We start from the raw sequence: 18729 nt of genomic DNA on the forward strand, positions 1-18729 counted from the left end.
ATGTAAGTACTAGCAGACTAGAAATGAAGCCAAAAGGGGCATTCTAGCAGGTCAGCTGAAAGACATTTTCAACCTCATAAAACAACAGAGACAACAGCACAGGGTTCTGTTGATGATATTTTAAGATAAAATCAAAGAGATAAAGCATCAAACTATGAGCATATTTGTGACATGTCAGAGATCCAACTGAACTTTGAAGATCCTTAGAAGATATTAGAACTGGATATACCTGAGAAGCTGGATGGAATGATGGATTATGATTAAATTATACTGCTGATGTTGGAAAACTGAAGCTTCTACTTACTAGAGGTTACTGGTTCTGAGACTGTGATACTTTGTCTTTGAGTTTAAATAGTGCTTTCTTCACTTCCTTGTTCCTCAGGGTGTACACAACAGGATTGAGTAGTGGTGTCAGCACAGTGTAGAAAACGGCCACCACTCCATCCACAGCATCCCTGGAGCCTGGCCTCAGGTAGATAAAAACACAGGGCACAAAGAAACAGAGGACCACGATGCAGTGTGAGGCACATGTCTGGAAAGCTCTGTGTCGGCCCTCTGAAGTACGGATCCTCAGAATAGACCAGACAATGGACACATAAGACAGGGAAATCAGAAAAAAGCAGCCAGAAGCCACTACCCCGATGTTCACAAAGATGACCATCTCATTGGCTGAGGTGTCTGCACAGGCCAGCTTGAGGATGGGAGGTGCATCACAGAAATAATGTTGGATCTGGTTGGGTCCACAGTAGGGCAAACGGAAGGTCAGTGTGGTCTGGACAGCAGAATGCAGGGACCCAGTGAGCCAGGTTCCTGCTGCCAGGAGGGCACACACTCTCCCACTCATCAAGCTGCTATACCTGAGTGGGTAACTGATGGCCAGGTAGCGATCATAGGACATGACTGTGTAGAGGAAACACTCGGTGCTACCCAGTAAGTGGAAGCAGTAGAGCTGTGCCACACAGCTGTGGAAGGAGATAGCCCCACCCCCTGGGGACACCAACGTCATCAGCATTTTGGGCACTGTGACTGTGGAGAACCACATGTCAATAAAGGAGAGGTTGGTGAGGAAGTAGTACATGGGTGTGTGAAGGTGGGAATCCACCCTGATCACCATTAGAATGAGGAAGTTGCCCAGCACGGTGAGAAAATAAATCATCAAGAAGGTTACAAAAAGCATGGTGTCCAGGGCTGGTGCGTGGGGGATACCTGAGAGGAAGAACGTGGTCACTAGTGTCACATTTGACATTTCTTCCACCCTGGATCATTCTCCCTATAGAGAAATAAGGATCACTCAGACATTAACAAATAATTAAACGTGTTCATAATACTAGACTCTATGTTACATCCCATGTCTTTAACAGTGGTGGTGAAATGATTAGGTATACTTCTCTCAGATACAGACCTAGAAATCTAAGCAGTGGTATACACAAATGCATATCAGAAGAAAAAGTTCCAAGAAAACACCTTTGTTTTAGTTTGATTTAGAAGCATCCTTGAACTCCCACAGCTACATAAAAGATACATTTGTGTTATTCTCAACATTTTGTGGCTCCGACCTGCTAAGGTATAACTTACCCGTCTTAAAACTCAGGGTGAAAAACTGATTGAATAATCTCACCTGAGGGTCAGCATTTTGTTCTGTGGTATTACAGTAGTGATGAGAACTAATTTTTGCACAATTTTAGATCTGAGCTTCTCATATGTTTAATGGTTCTTAGCAGATTCCATTACCCAAGGCTCTTAGAAGACACCCTAGGACCTGTCCAATCCTAGGCGGCTGTCCAGTTCACTGCATGGCAGGTGAGTTTCTGTCACCAAGAGAGTCACTTTCCCATTGCTAAGACAAAGGGTGGTGCCCGACCACCAGTGAAGTAAGAGCTAAGTACACATTTGGAGAAACACAATTATTCAGGGAGAATGTAGTCATCTATAGCAATGCTGGAGTCTGCTTAGATTCTGCCTACCAGAATTATTTTCTCCTTTCGATATCTAAAGAAACTCCAAGGATCAAAAATTTTATGACGTTAATGAATATCTTTGAAGTCCAAGCCATATTTCAATGACCTGCTATTACCTACGTTATTGCACAATTCTAATGTGTGTCTCTGTGACTGAAAAAATGCCAGCTAGGATTAACATGCAATCAGTGAGTGACGGCGGAGAATCAGTACTAGTCTTGCTGAAGAACTGCAGAATCGTCCCTCCTGGATCTTAGAAAGGGAATACGTCAAGTCTCTTTGAGTTCCCAGAAACCTCCAAGTCTGGCAACAAGCTGTCAAGGGCTTTGTTCTCTCACTTAGTGGTGCCCTGTGACTGCCTGCCTCTCAGTCTCTCTAGAGTGTCGAAATCACATAAGAATAGCAGCTACATAATAAGTTTACCTACAATATCCCTTCTTTCCAGAAAACAGAAAGCCTCATGCATATTAAACCCCTGAGTCCTCTATACTTACATATCATTAAATAGAAAAATTCATAAGAACTCTCTTAATCACAAAATGCTAAGAATTTTTGCTATGCATATTTTTATACTAAGATTATGATTACTTTCTGACGCTGGCTTTGTTAGGGATTATATTTTTGTCAACACCCCCTATTCTCATAACCCTCAAGACACTGCTCTCACAGAAGGTAATGAATGATTCAGTCAATTCCTTGTTGCCCATTCAGAATCTATAACTTAAAATCAATGCAAACAGAGTTTCTCCATGTCACTCAATCATAGGAATATTGTGTATAAGCAAAATGGAAACAGTTATTTTTACTTGATACAAAATATTATGTATAACTAGCAATTGTTTTTATTCTTTATTTGTTTTAATTTTACTGTAGTGTGAATCTTAGAAGATTCCAAATGAAATGTGATTTCTCTGTAAGGACAGTGGCTTCAGGTACAAGAAAGATAGTCTTTTTACAAACATTAGAAAAAATAGGAAAAACTAGATGATCTAAGTAACCAGTATGGCTGGAACCAGGGAAATAGAGTCATGAAATGTCTACTGCAGCAACATGACCCAATCACAAGAGAAATATATTTAGAGTTGATGACAAAGAAAATATCCATGAAGGAAAGTCCAAGGTAACCTGGGTCTCCAGCAGGAATCTCAACCAAGAAGCCCAGTGCTTAACTTACATGGTTACTATAACAACATCAATATTACTTGAAATCATGCAGTCACTCATCTATCTATATTTTTTTACCCATCTTTCTACATACCTCTCCATCTAGTCAGAGAGAGTATACAGCTAAAGTTAAGATGAGGTCTGATGATTTGCAAATATTATCAATGAATCTTAATATTTATATTAAAAAGAAAAAGGACCTGAATGGAAAATAAGTTAAATCCACTCAAGAATATTTATGGCATATGATTCATTTCAATAGCAAAACATACCTGAGCTTTCCCAAAAGTGTTTCACGTTCTACATGCTATGGACAATCTAGTTTGTACTTGATCATATAAAGAGACACTTTGAGATAAGAAAAGGATGCCCTTTTCTAATTAAAATTTCAAGCCAATTAGTTCAGAGACTAGACACCAGCATGACTAAAGATGTAGAAGCCTAACTTGGATTCATTCATGTCTCAAGGGATAGGATTGCTCGTGGGTTTCCAGGTTCCCTTGAGGAGAAATAAAAAAGCGTGACAGAAGGAAAGGCTTTTCATAAACAGGTTATCCCATGTCTCAGATCTAGCCAGGGCCTGTTTTCCACATAAAGTTTCTTAAAGTCCACGTGGTCATCACTTGACTTCTGTCTGCAACTGCATGCCATTGTTTCTTGCACCGTCTTTTGTCATCAACTCAAACATTCACATTCCTAACATCTGTGTAGCTTTGAGAGTTCCAGGGAAGTTTGCCAATTGATCTCAATGTGGGAACTCATCCTGACACTAACTTTCAGTTACATAAAAAGCTTAATATATTAGTAGCTTAAAGACACAGCCAAGTTGATGATACACTTTTGGACTCACCGAGACCATGAGAGTATGCACAAGAAAGACCTCAAGGAAAGGGGAAATGAACACAAAGTTCCACTCCTAAGCAAAAAAAAAAAATTGCAATTAATAGGTACTGTGAAAAAGAATATGAGTTTTCTCTAGTAGAATATCATTTTATATATCAGCCATACACTAGGACAGGTCTCATATTCAGAAGTTGATTGCCAAAACAAAATGGACTACATAGATTTTTTTGGTGTACTTTTTGTCCCCTTTTGATATTTTCCTTTTTTTTGTCTTGTTGAGGGTTTTTTCTGTTTGTCTTACATACACATTTTCTTTTTTTATGAGTGAAAACTTTACAGTTGGGTGAGTGAAGGAGATCGGAGAGATTTGGAGAAGGGAACAGAGTATAATCAAAATATGTTTAAAATTTTTGGTAAATTTTAAATTAAATAAAATTTAATGAAACTTGATGCTGTAAGGTATTCTCCCTTTCAGACCCTTATTGCACCAAGAATGAGTCATTTCTCTACATAACTTGAAATTGTAGCTATAATTATTTCATTAATTATAATTTTTAATCAGATATATTCACATATATTTTTGTCTGTTTAGATTTGTTACATTCTGACTAATGAAAATGAATCCAAAACTTTCAATATATAGTATAATAAATTCAGTCCAATTTGTCTGATTAGACTCTTTTGATTTTTTTGTTTCAAAATAACACTATCTAAACAAATGTCACAGAGATTACCAACATAAGCAATCAAAATAAACTGTGTGTTTTATGTCTACATAATAAGATATAGTCAAATGCATTCTAATATATACAAATATTTCAAACCCAAATGTATTGAAGAAGTCATCTTTCCCTCTTGCAAAGCAGATTATCTTTGTTATGTGAACATCTTTACCTTTACATTTCAAACTCCTATAGTTTTTGTTAGACGTCATAAAAATATCCCTCTGAATTGTTAACAGCTTTAATGAGTGGGGGTTTTTTTCAGTGTGTTAGATGCTGTGAATTGTCACATTTCTGTTTTCTTCAAGGTTAACTGTGACATGGGATCATTTAAATACACAGGTGAGGACCATTGATCTAAGTCGATAGAAAATATGGAAGAGTGTAATAATGAATCGCCTAGTCCATGAGCACAATAGGGTCCTCCATTTTGATGTATATTACTGTTTTTCTTCAAATATGTATGTTCACCACATGCATACTTGATGCTTTTGGAGACCAGAATAGGATGTCAGAGCTCCTGAAATTGAAATTTTTGACTGTTGCAATCTACCGTGTATGCTGGAAACTTAACACAGGTTCTCTGCAAAGTTCTCATCAAGTACTCTTAACCAATAACCACTTCTAAAACCTAAATACTTGGGGTTTCATTATACTAATTCTTAATAAACATAGTCAAAGTAGTAATTCCATAATGCATTTTATATTTCTAGATCATCATTGAACCATTGCTTTAAAACATGCATTAATGTATACACAAAAATATCATTTCAGCCAATTGTTACACACTTGAATAGTTTCCTATTTTTGCCTTCTAAAGCATTAGCATTTCAAGAAACATAAATTTAGGAAGAGATATAATAATTGTGCATACACACTGTTTATTATATAGTATGAGTTTTTAATACATTATCATTACATTAGAAATACATTGCTGAAAATACAAACAAAACCAGTAGATTAAAAACGTACATTTGAAAAGCCACAGCAACAGGATAAGGAGACCTCTGATAACTGCAGCTTCTGAACAGTAGCACAATGGTTGCATATTCATAGACTCATTTGCATGACAAATAAACCATTTAGAAAGCAGTGTTTGAGTTCAGGCTAAAGAAAAACAATTCAGCCTTCACATTAGATCTTGACCACTTCACAATGCTACTTTTTGAAGATTAAAAAATGAATAAATTTTAAGAGAGAGATTATAAAGAAGAATATGAGCATATTTATCATATATGGCGGATATAATTGTAACTTTTAAGGCCATTAAAAACCTATAAATTGTTTAATCCTGAGAAGTTGGTCTTAAGCAATGATTTGTAACTAATTTATATTATTGATGTTTTAAAGACTAATTGCCTCCTTTACAGTGTTATTATCTTTGAGAAAATGTTAGTTTGTCTTTGAGCTTAAACAGTGCTTTCTTCACCTCTTTGTTCCTCAGAGTGTATACAACAGGGTTGAGTAGTGGTGTCAGCACAGTGTAGAAAACAGTCACCACTCCATCCACAGCATCCCTGGAGCCTGGCCTCAGGTAGATAAAAACACAGGGCACAAAGAAACAGAGGACCACGATGCAGTGTGAGGCACATGTCTGGAAAGCTCTGTGTCGGCCCTCTGAAGTACGGATCCTCAGGATAGAGCAGACAATGGACACATAGGACAGGGAAATCAGAAAAAAGCAGCCAGAAGCCACCACCCCGATGTTCACAAAGATGACCATCTCTATGGCTGAGGTGTGTCTGCACAGGCCAGCTTGAGGATGGGTGGTCCATCACAGAAATAATGCTCTATCTGATTGGGTCCACAATAGGGCAAATGAAAAATCAGCGTGGTCTGGACAGCAGAGTGCAGGGCCCCAGTGAGCCAGGTTCCTGCTGCCAGAAGGGCACACACTCTCCCACTCATCAAGCTGCTGTACCTGAGTGGGTAACTGATGGCCAGGTAGCGATCATAGGACATGACTGTGTAGAGGAAACACTCGGTACTACCCAGGAAGTGGAAGGAGTAGAACTGTGCCACACAGCTGTGGAAGGAGATAGCCCCGCCCCCTGGAATCAACAAAGTCATCAGCAGTTTGGGCACTGTGACTGTGGAGAACCACATGTCAATAAAGGAAAGGTTGGTCAGGAAGTAATACATGGGTATGTGCAGATTGGAATCCACCCTGATCACCATCAGGATGAGAAGGTTTCCCAACACAGTAAGAACATAAATCACAAGGAAGAGTCCAAAGAGCATGGTGTCCAGGACTGGTGGGTGGGGAAGACCGGTGAGGAAGAATGTGGTCACTACACTCCCATTGAACATTTCTTCTCATCTTTTGTTTAACTTAATTTGCATGTAACTTACAGCATAGAATTACTTCTCTATGTGGCTACTGTATCAGCCATAATCCTAGTTTTTGCCCAATTTTGCACATTTCAAAGCTTCTTTGGTAAAGACAATGAAATGAATTCCGTATCTATTTTCTCTCATTCAAGGATATATAGAAGGAGACACAGAAATATACACATACACCACCAAACAAATGACAGAGAATGTTATTTGATTATCTTTCTGCTGGTGCATATTTTAGCTTTCCTTTGCTGTAACAAGTACCTGAAACAATTTTAAAGAAAGGTTATTATGCTTGATTGGCTGGCCCCATTTCTTTCACGTCTCATCACGGCACCATATCATAGTAGTTACATAGCAAATGTACTCATCTCATAACCATAAAATAAAGAAGATGAAGAAGAGGGAAGAGGTCCAAATATCCTCTTCCAAGGATGTTTCTGTAGAAGTTGAGCTCTTAATTAGAACCCATGCCTTAACAGTTTTCACTACCTTGTCAAGTTTTTGCCATCTGAAGCTCTTGGTTGCCTAACCTACCTAACCTGGCCACAGCTATTGCTGTAAGTTACAAAAAGTGGTGAATCAAACGGAAATGAAGTATCTACACCCTTCCCGAGAAGTCAGGTCAGTTGGGCATCTACTCAAGGTATCGTCAAAGTTTGATCAAGGAATCATCTGGGGAATTAATCTCATCTCCAACTCCTGGAACTTCTTCCACCCTCACTGAGATTGATTCTATAATTTCATTCCCTGCAGGATCTGGAGTGAGATTCTGTGTTCTTGGTGGTTAGTGGTAGATGACTTTACTCTAGGATCCTTCCAGGCAAACCTGGGTCCCATGAAGTTATAGCCATCTGAATTCCTACAATGTGGCAGTTAGACTTTGAAAGCTAGAAGAACAACCACTTACCCAAGTGTGACAAAGTGTCAGATAATGCAGTATAGTCAGGGCAAGGGGTAACCCCTCTCAAATGAGTGACATTCAGCTACTGGGGAAAGATGATTGGGTAAGAGCTACAGGCTGCTTGGCAGCTTTCTGGGAATTCTACCTCTCATCCTCTATTTTCTGCCCAAAGTTGATGTAACAATTTACTGATGCAAGAATTTGGTTGCCTTAATGAAAATTTCTTACATTCATAACAACTTTAAGCCACGTTCCGTTACCCTCACCTGTTACCTGCCATTAGTAATATGATCTTCTTGAGAAGTCATGGCAGTAAATAAGACAGCAGAACTTGTTACAGCAGGTTGTCATGTGATAACACCTTAATAACTGATAGCCAATCACAGATTATACCCTGTAGAAGTATTACAGACTTGCCATTTTGAACCTACATAAAGAATAAGTATACTATCGTGGTGTTTATAAACAGTTCTTAGTTCAAAAGAAGCTTTGCTAATGCTACTGGTGTCCACAATCACCCCCTGATTCTCACAGGATTTCTCAACCTCATACATGACTTAAGTCCTGTTCTTCCTCCATTGATAAACTTCTATGAGGAATTCAGAACATCAACTTCTGATGTGCGGTGCCAAAAAGGATCTATTAGGAACCTAACAGTTCATATAATTCACCCTTCCAACCTAGCTTTCTGAATATTTTATAACTTCATTAATATAATGGTGTACCCTAATTCATCTCCATTTTAGTCAAGTCTATATTGCTTCTTTAACAACCTGTGACCTGATACAGGAAAATAAAATCAAGGCAATAAGGGAAATTGATGTCAAGAAAAATTGAGATCTCATACAGTTGAAATGAGGTATGATTCTTTTTACTTAATAACAATATGCTCATGAGTGTTAATAATCTGTTCCTTGATATTGAAATGATAATAGATGATTGTTCTGTGGATAGAGATGTTGAGAGATGCCTACCATTCAAGAAATATAAATAATAGAAATAATATCTGCAACTAAGAGACTTAACATATAATAAAATTTATTTTAACCACAGAATGAGTTTTCAGGAGAAATTAAAGTTTCTTTTTTTCAACTGTGAGATAATAGAGATAGGATTGTTACAGTTATCATATTTAAGTTTGACGAAAAAATACTTTATCAAGTTATATCCATGGTTGGAATTCCTATCAGAGAAATCAACATTTGACTTGCTTTAATACTTTAATGACATGGTCACTATTTGTAACCACCGTGTGTGTGTGTGTGTGTGTGTGTGTGTGTGTGTGTGTGTACCTTACATACATGCTTATATAATTTCTTTATCTGCCTAGGTGTAATTCATCTAATAGGTAAAGTAGCTCTGACTAAAATTAAGTGATGCCCCAAATAACAATGCTGTATATAAAATTAAAGTTAGGGAAAATGAGAGCAGGAGAAAATTTATTAAATTTATTTATTATTTTTTATTAAATTTATTTAAATTTATTAAATAAAACTCACCTTACAGAATACGATTTATTGCAGGAGAAAATTCATCTGAGTTTTCCCTCCAAAAGTTGCACCTCCTACATACTGTAGGTAGGTACTAGCCTGAAAGCTATCAGTCCCAGGACCAATACACCAACTTAACAGAAACTGGTCCATTTCTTATCAGCAGCCAACTATGTGATGTGTGGAGACTCAAAATCAACATGGCTTAATGAACATGTATTTAAATTGCTTGACAGAGTTCCCTGTCTCAGAGGACAAAATTGGGTTTCCATATCTCCTCAATGAGTACAAAAACAAGAAGTCACCAAGGAAAATTTGTAATAGGTAGGCACTTCTCCCTGTACATTTCTCTCTTGAATTCTCCTAGGACAGCCCGTGTTTTCCTGAAATGGATATTTGCACCTAAGAAGGGAAAAGCTGACAGTTATCCCTTTCTCTCTTCCCAAGATGAAATATTACTGGCTCACCATTGAACACTGTTCAAAATCTGTATGGTCATGCCACACCCTTCTGCACTGTAGTATCATTGTCTCAGTCGCCATCTTTATACACAGATATAACACCCAAAATTTCCACATTTTCTTGCTATTACTTAGCATGTTGGACTCACTGGTTCTCAAAGAATGTCTACATATTATAACTTCCCAGTTGTATGTCGTGATCGTATTTATTCTGTATCTTTTTCTTTATAAACCTAAAATACACTTATACTAGCTTCTTTGTAAATTTGCTCATCGGGGACTTTCTTATTTCTTTCTTTGGGGTACTAGTGCTTTTCTTATTGGTTTGTATGAGCATGTTTTACAAATAGAAAGCACCAACATTGTCATAATTTAGCTATCATTTACTTTTCTGTATTTTTTAATATTCTAAGAAAATTTATCCAAAGATTTCAGTAGAGTTTCACAGTTGGTATGTTGTTTTGCAAAAGTTTACTCATGCAAAATGTTTAGTAGTTTTATGTTGCATAATGATTATTCTCATGGACTTATTTTGCTTTACAACTTATATAGACATGGTCTTTTTCCTACATAATCTGGGATTAGCAGTGGGATTAGCTCATTAGCTGATGTGCTCTTTGAGAAATTTGCATTTCCAACTATGCTTTCCTTTCTGCAAATCACTCAATGTGTTTCATCTGCTGCATCATGATTAAGCTGCAAAAGCTTTCTTTCCCAGTGAAATATCTGAGATATACTGTATCATTTTGTATGTTCGGCCTTTTCTGGCTATTCACATTAAATATCCTTACACAAAGGCTGCTGTACCTAAAACTACAGTTTACATGTGACTGATTTTCTGATACATACTTTGAGAACCAGGGTCCAAACTTTTCTCTTGAAGTTTCAGATAACCCTAGATAATCGTTTGAAGAAGATTGCCTTTCTCTACCCCACTGAGCATCAATTTGCTGCATGTACCGTTGTATATCATTTGTCCACATGCTCTGATTTGTTCTTTGTCCATCCTCGTTCAAATACTAGCTCCTTAGTGGGATTCTGTGTGTAAGTTTGCAACTCTTTTTTGCTTTTAATCTCTCTAGGACTGTCTCGATCATTCATGTCATCTGTTCCATTTCAGTGCAGTGTGCATGTGAAGATCTATATTTTCATGTGTGCAGAACACACTGCAAAGTTTTTGTGACTCTTCGAATCTATACAGCTACTTAGTAGAACTGGGATCTTTAAAATGTTAAATCTTCCCCATCTATGAATACACCACGACCCTCTGTTTCATTAGCAACTTTTACATTGATCTCAAAAGTACTTTGCATCGCTTCTCGGCCTTTTGGTTAAGATCAAGTGTAAAAGTACTTTGCTAGTCCTACTGCCATAGTGTTAGCCATCTTTACTTACGCTAACGTCCTGGTTGTCATCAGCATTAATTGGCAATCTTTGCAAGATGAGTTTCCTCTGGGCAATGTTATACTGCCCATGCCCAGAAATTTAACACCTCCGTATGTTACCAAATTACCCTGGCAATGAAAACATCCTAGAATCGTTGGTTTATATATTTAATAGATGCATTATGTTTTATGTTGAACCATCCTGAATATAGATGAGGTAGCACATGAGTAGTATACTTGCAGAGCACACACACGTGCACAACAACAGACTGCTGAGTAAATCACTGCTCGGACATGCCTTGATTTTCAATCAACTCAGCAGTTTTCGTGTCCATTTATTCACTATTCAAAATCGTGTTGCAATAAATTAGAATATGCATTTTCAGGTACTGATGCAAATACAGATACTATTATAAAATTTTATTTGTCAGACAATTATACATGATATACTTCTGGCCTTTGAATTTGTACATGCATATTTGATCACTTCACATGCATACAGGCACAAACACACACACACACACACACACACACACACACACACACACAGAGTCTTGGAGTAGAATTTCTGGGTCCTAAGAACTGCATATGATTGCTTTAATTTATACCCCTAGTTTGTTAACTAAGGATTTGTTAACAAGGCTTGATATCTTCACTCCCTCCATATACTGTTATAGTCAACCTTAATATTTTAGGGTTTTGGTGGATATAGAGCATTTTCTAACTGGGTTCTTAAAATGCTCATTTTCCAAATAAAAAATAAAACTAAGGGGTTGGGGATTTAGCTCAGTGGTAGAGCGCTTGCCTAGCAAGCACAAGGCCCTGGGTTTGGTCCCCAGCTCCGAAAGAAAAAAAAAGAGTTCTTAAAAAATAAAACTAAGAATTTTTTCATTATTTTTGTTCTGTGATGCTGTGCATGGCATCCTTTTTCTTCTATAGATGATTTTTCTTCTTGGTCATCATTACTGTTCATTACATTACAATTTAAACAGGGAAATACAGTCTTTGGAGTGAGAAATATTATTCACAGTACTTCTATCTGACAAACAGTTGAGATGAAAATTAGATTGTGTCCACAAATTGATAAAAAACTGTCCTTCGAGTGGAAGATGTATATTAATAATTCACAACAGAGCAAAGCCAAACACAAACTCTTGGTATTCATTAGTAGTTGGTGTAGTACAGAATTTGTAACAGGGAGTCTGGGGAGAACTTCTAACACTCTAGAAGAGCACTTGGATGATGTGCTTGCTGCATAACCTCAAAGGCTCAGGTGGAAAACAAGAGAGGAAGTCACCCTACCTCAACCACCGGCTTCCACAATAGAGGGATGTGTACACATGTGTGCGTGCATGCCTCGAAACAGACACACACACATATACCTCATGTACATTCATGAGGAAGAAAGACCAATGGAAACAAAGACACAGTTCCAAAGTATTAAATTATGATCTACTTATGTCACATAATATTTGAACTGTCTTTCTCACTTTAGGAAAATGGTAAAAGGTTAACCATGCTTCTGCCCTTGCTTTCCCCACCAACTAAAGTTATCTTAGGTAAACAGTCAGAATTAAGTACTGTGGCTACGGTTTAGTTTTCTATACTGCTGTTTAATATCTCGTGCCGGCATAATATTTTGATTTATTTAGTCATCCTCACTAGGATTTCCAGTTTGCCAACATAAACCCCAGATCAGCACAGACAGTAAACAAAGTTATACACTGATGCTCCCTACTAACAGAATATATTCCTGGAATGCAGTTACTACACCTCAGTATCTGTATATTCAAATTCATAAGAAAAAGTTGTCTTACTTTCAGAGAATTTAAAAATGCATAAACGTGACAACATGAATAAATAAACCCCCTTCAAAAATCTGTCATTTTTTCACCAGAAATCCTTTTGTTTCTCTGAGAAAATGACACTCATTCTTTCTTTCATTTTTTAAAATATTTATAATAATTATTAGTGTGCCCATGTGTATGGTAGCAGGGTGAGCCACATGCCTGACTTGCTGCAACTCTGTGAAATTGGTTCTCCCCAGTTACCTATAAATTGATTCTAGGAAATCAAACTAAGGTCATTAGGCTTGGTTAGACCCCACACTGACCTATCCAACCAGTCTGCAATCCTGTTCGCTTAACTAGATCACTCTACCTCCAGTATGGAGACTCTCCTACCTTCTGAGTCCTAGTCGTCCTTGCCCTCCCTTCATGCTCTCTTCCCCTTCTTTGTGCCTTCTTAGAACAAGTTTTATCCTGCCCCATTTTTTTTTTCTATTTCAATATGGAGGAAGGTACGACACTGTCCTTTTAGAAGAAGTCTCTCTTCCTTCCGTCCATACACCCATACTAGAAAGTCAAACTGCAGGACATCTAGAGTTAGCAAGCTAACAACAATCATTTAGTTCCCAAATAGATAAAACAGCAGCCCTAAGTAATTATTTTTCACAGGAATACTAGACTACGAATGCTTCCTATGATGGAAGGATGAAGTAGCTGGAGTCCTAAGTCCCTTCGACCTTACTCTCCCTATGCAAAATGATTTATCATCAAAGATAAATCTACCTTTCCCATCATCAGGAAGTGAGGGAACTAATATCCATGCCACAGGGAAATAGACAGATGAACACAAACTAAAGTACTTGGTAAGACTCCTTAATTATAGAATAATTTATTCAAAATAGGCCAAGCATAACGTGTCATTTCACAAATGTGTTCCTTAAAATGTGGAGTAACAATGTATCTAATAATTAAACTGTCTTAAACACCAGACAAGACATGTTTTAGTTAGTGTCTCCTATCTATAGCTTGCCAATCCCCAAGCTTCTCTATGCCTAGAGCTGAATGAATTCATGCGTTTGTCTACACAGACTTGAATAGGATTAATTCACTCAACTGTAAGACATCAACTTTTGTAGATACCCCTACTTTTCATAATTCCATTTCTTCAAGTGTAACATTGTATGTGTTTTGAGTCACTTCTTCCAAGGCCCTTACATCCAGCTGTTTTCATTCTGGATGACCAGACACCACTCTGCCCAGATGGTATGGCATACTGTAATACAAGGCCCTAGTAATTTACTCCAAGTTAAATTTGAATGGCACATTTAAATTAATTAATATGTGCCATTCATTTAATACCTTTGGCTTTAAAGTTCTTTCATTTGCCACCCAGACCTTTATGCGATAAAAAAGAGCAAATAGCTGAGGTGTCAACGTGAGAAAATTAAAACCCATAGAAGAGAAAGAGGACTCTCAATGCATTATCAAGTGCTTCCTCTTAAGAGGATCCCGGGCTACAGGCACATGACTAGCAATTAAGCAAAATTCCAAAGGGTCTACTGCTAACAAAGCCCTGTGAAATCTATTCACAGTTAGGAAGTTAATTGCCCCCAGTGGAAAATACAGAGATGATCCCAGCACCCCCTTAACTCCTACCCCACTGAGACTACAGGAAGGAAGAGCCTGCTTAGCAGAAAGCAAGATCCCAGAGGCCAAAGCCAAGGGACCCCACAGCCAGTAGAATCACAAAGACTATAAGGGGGAAGCAGAAAGAGCATAGTTGCATAAGCAAGCAGCACTACCCGTAAAGCTGCAGACACGGGTCTCCTTAAGGAGAAGGAGCGGAAACATGTAAACGGAAGCTGGAAGGAACAGCCGGCCGGAAGCTGGAAGGAACAGCCGGCCGTGGCCTCACCACAGATTCTCATCTAAGCAGAGTTCCTCAGCAGAGTCCAAGAGGGAGGGAGAGGTATAGTGATGGGGATCCTTCTGAACTGCAACTTTTTTTTAAATATTACAGGTTTGGGAAACAAAGGAGACAGCTGAGACCTAAAGCATAGCCCTCGAGGGGAAGAGACTTTGAGCACTATTTACCAAAGGTCAATCTTGTCACAGAGTGTTCTGATCCAGATTGTCTTCACAGAAAACCTTGCCTAGTACAGAAAATGCAGGGTATACTAAACAGGAACCCTGGTACCCTCGGTCATGAGCCTTTTTGAGCCTTGCATGGACCCCAACGCTAGATACTGCATTGTGCAAACTAGGCACTGAGAACAGCAATGTGTGTGGCAGTACAGAAGGCTGAATGGTTAAGATTCGCAACAACAGCTGATAAAATTGAAAGTAGACTGCAGTAAAAAAGTTCTGTGTTCTCACTCTCTTAGAAAAGTAAGATACATACTATCTATCTTCAGACCATGGGTGACCTTAGCTGAAACTATGGAAAGCAAAACTGCGGTTAAGATTAGTTTATTAGCTTTAATGCTGAGATGTTCCCTGCAAGCAAATAGAATCTCATTTGGAGGAGGTTCAGGGGAGTGGTAAAGAACAAGAGAGTGATATAGAAGAGGGGGTAAGGGAGGAAAGAAACAGAGAGAGAGGAAGAAGGGAGAGAGGGAGGGAAGGAAGGAAGGGAGAAAACCTTTTTTATGCCAGATGTGATTGTCAAGGACATGCAAAGCAGCAACCAGACCTCTGTGTCTCACTTCATTCTGGTGGGTCTGCACCACCCACCTCAGCTTGGGATACCACTCTTCCTAGCATTCCTTGTCATCTACCTCCTCACTGTCTCTGGCAATGGGCTCATTATCCTCACTGTCTTGGTGGACATCCGACTCCACCGGCCTATGTACTGGTTCCTATGTCACCTCTCCTTCTTAGACCTGACCATTTCTTCAGCCATTGTTCCAAAGATGCTAGCTGGCTTTCTCTTGGATAGTAGAATTATCTCCTTTGGGGGCTGTGTGGTCCAGCTGTTTTCTTTCCATTTTCTGGGCTGTACTGAATGCTTTCTTTACACACTCATGGCTTATGACCGATTCCTGGCCATCTGTAAGCCTTTACACTATGCTGCCATCATGACTCGCAGCGTCTGCAACTACCTTGCTTTGGGCACCTGGATTGGAGGGACCATCCACTCACTTTTCCAAACGAGTTTCATATTCAGGCTGCCTTTCTGTGGCCCCAACCGAGTCGACTACTTCTTCTGTGACATCCCTGCTGTTCTCCGTCTAGTCTGTGCAGACACCACCATCAATGAGCTGGTCACCTTTGTAGACATTGGCTTCCTGGCCCTCACCTGCTTTGTCCTCATCCTCACTTCCTATGGCTACATCGTGGCTGCCATTCTGCGAATCCGGTCTGCAGATGGGCGTCGCAATGCCTTCTCTACCTGTGCTGCCCACCTCACCGTGGTCATCATTTACTATGTGCCCTGTACCTTCATTTACCTACGACCTGGCTCACAGGAACCTCTGGATGGGGTGGTAGCTGTCTTCTACACAGTCATTACTCCCTTGCTTAACCCCATCATCTACACACTACGAAACAAGGAAATGAAAGCAGCGTTGCAGAGACTGGGAGGCCTCAGGGAGGGGCAGCCTTGCTGACCTGACCCAGCACAGGTTTTCCCAACCCACAAGAACAAGGATGAGAGATATTGTGCCAAGCAATTAGAAAGAGTTAAGACAGAGAAAGAAAGAGAGAGAGAGAGGAGGGAGGGAGGGAGGGAGGGAGGTAAATAGAAAGGAAGGAAGGAAGGAAGGAAGGAAGGAAGGAAGGAAGGAAGGAAGGAAGGAAGGACACCTTTTAAAAGAAGCAGGAACCTAGAAAGTTCTAAATTTCTGTAACTCACTCGTAATTTTGATTCTCTGTATAATCCTTCAGCATTGTGGAAAATCAATCAAAATCCCACTGGGCAAAGGAAGAATCTATAAAGAAAGCTGGAAGATAAATACAACAGCCACATAAAGGCTATTTCTCTGGGCCACCATCTGTGTGTGCATTTTAAGTTCTAAGTCCTATGTTGACACAAATGACCTGCATGTAAACTGTAAGATTTAAACTTGACCAACAAACCTTGTTTAGGTATTATTGTCATTGTTACACAACTAAGGAGGAACTGAAATTCAGGGAAGGAAAGTAACACTCGAAACTCTTTTTTCTGTATTTTGCTTTAACAAAAGAACTACCATTTTACTTGAACATGAAGGTGAAATTTCACTTCAGAATGAAGGACCTATTTACTATATGTCTGCTGTCCAGTGCCCTGAGTAGATTCAGATGACCTCTCACAGGACTCTACTTTGATAAAATTTAGGTAGCTGTATCAAGGAAAAGTTTCCTCGCCATATGCATAAAGTAGACCATTCTGATCTTCCGTGGATGCAAGTGAAACAGATTGTCTGATACTTGCATTCATTACAGAGATGGAGAGTACGCATGTGCGGATATATAACTGATTGACAGAAACCTGATTGAAGCTCATCCTAGTGCCAGCATCTAAGAAGAGGTCCTTCATTGACAGGAACTCCTAAGCACTGGATATTCTTGTTCTAATTTTTAGAATGTATCTGACCACAGACAGTCCAAGAATATCTCTGTATTCTCCAGACTCAATTCCAATTGTGATTTTTTTTAAAACCCAGGATGATGAATGAGGGAAGATTGCTAAAAAGAAATGGATATTGTTGTGGAGTTCCCTTCCAAAGTTAAACTTCGAACTCTGAATGAATGAGCAACATGATTCAACTCAGCACTAATTTATTCAATGTGTCTCTCTAAATCAGTGAAATTATGGTATATTCTACATGGGTTCCTATTTTTCAAACCATAAATACATTTAGATATAAATCAAAAAATAAAATATGTAACCAAAATAATTAAGAAGTTATTGATACAATTCATCATATATTAATGTTGCTTAGAAACTAAAGAGAAGAAAAAATCACTAAGATTGAACTATAAAAATAGCTTATTGAAAAAATATGGTAATGTGTGGTTTGAAAGTATTTTAAGACCCAGTCATTTGAAGAGGTATAGATATTTTTCATACAATGGGAAGACTTCCCTGAAAAATAATATTAATATGAAGAAAAAAGAGGAGGAGGAAGAGGAGTGGGAGGAGAAAGAATGCGCTAGGAAAATTGATTAACTCTTTGATGAAGAACAGCCCAAGATATTATATTGGTTATCATATATATATGATATGTATATATGTTATGTATCATATATATAATACATAGCAATGTATATTATAAAATCTATTATACCGGCTATTATACTATAAACTTTCAGGTTAATATACACAACAGCAAAGCCACAAGCAACCATCATACTCCAAAGTCAAAATGGAGGCAGAGTGTAAGTAATAATCCCCATGGAGCAAACCAGCCCTACTGCAAACACAAAAATACCTCCTCTCGTCACAGCCAATAACAAGTATATCCCACAACATTCTGAGAAAATTTCTTAGTCATTTCATTCATCTAATGAATATTCTATGCAAACTTGTCATTTTATGAAGAAAAGTACCACATAAAGTCCCAAGAAACAAGTTCATTTTCTATTCACAGTTAAGAAGCATCTTACCCATACTATTCACCAAAAAGAACTACTCAGCTATGTATTTTTAACTTTCACCACTTGAGACGATGTACTGATGTGAAATCTGGTAAATA

At 38.4% G+C, this 18729-nt stretch overlaps 3 protein-coding genes across 3 annotated transcripts; 1 reads left to right on the forward strand and 2 right to left on the reverse strand.

Moving 5' to 3' along the window:
- Nucleotides 1-310: 310 nt before the first annotated feature.
- Or10g9 (olfactory receptor family 10 subfamily G member 9) lies at nucleotides 311-1246 on the reverse strand. The gene is given in 1 exon segment (NM_001000478.1): nucleotides 311-1246. A coding segment is annotated over 1 exon segment (936 nt).
- A 4816-nt stretch (nucleotides 1247-6062) lies between these two features.
- Or10g9b (olfactory receptor family 10 subfamily G member 9B) lies at nucleotides 6063-6997 on the reverse strand. The gene is given in 2 exon segments (NM_001000479.1): nucleotides 6063-6423; nucleotides 6426-6997. Coding segments are annotated over 2 exon segments (933 nt in total).
- Nucleotides 6998-15717: 8720 nt separating this feature from the next.
- Or10g6 (olfactory receptor family 10 subfamily G member 6) lies at nucleotides 15718-16724 on the forward strand. The gene is given in 1 exon segment (NM_001399672.1): nucleotides 15718-16724. A coding segment is annotated over 1 exon segment (936 nt). The 5' UTR covers nucleotides 15718-15723; the 3' UTR covers nucleotides 16660-16724.
- Nucleotides 16725-18729: the final 2005 nt, after the last annotated feature.

Source organism: Rattus norvegicus, chromosome 8, assembly GCF_021556685.1.
Source record: "Rattus norvegicus strain SHRSP/BbbUtx chromosome 8, alternate assembly SHRSP_T2T, whole genome shotgun sequence".
NCBI classification, from domain to species: domain Eukaryota; kingdom Metazoa; phylum Chordata; class Mammalia; order Rodentia; family Muridae; genus Rattus; species Rattus norvegicus.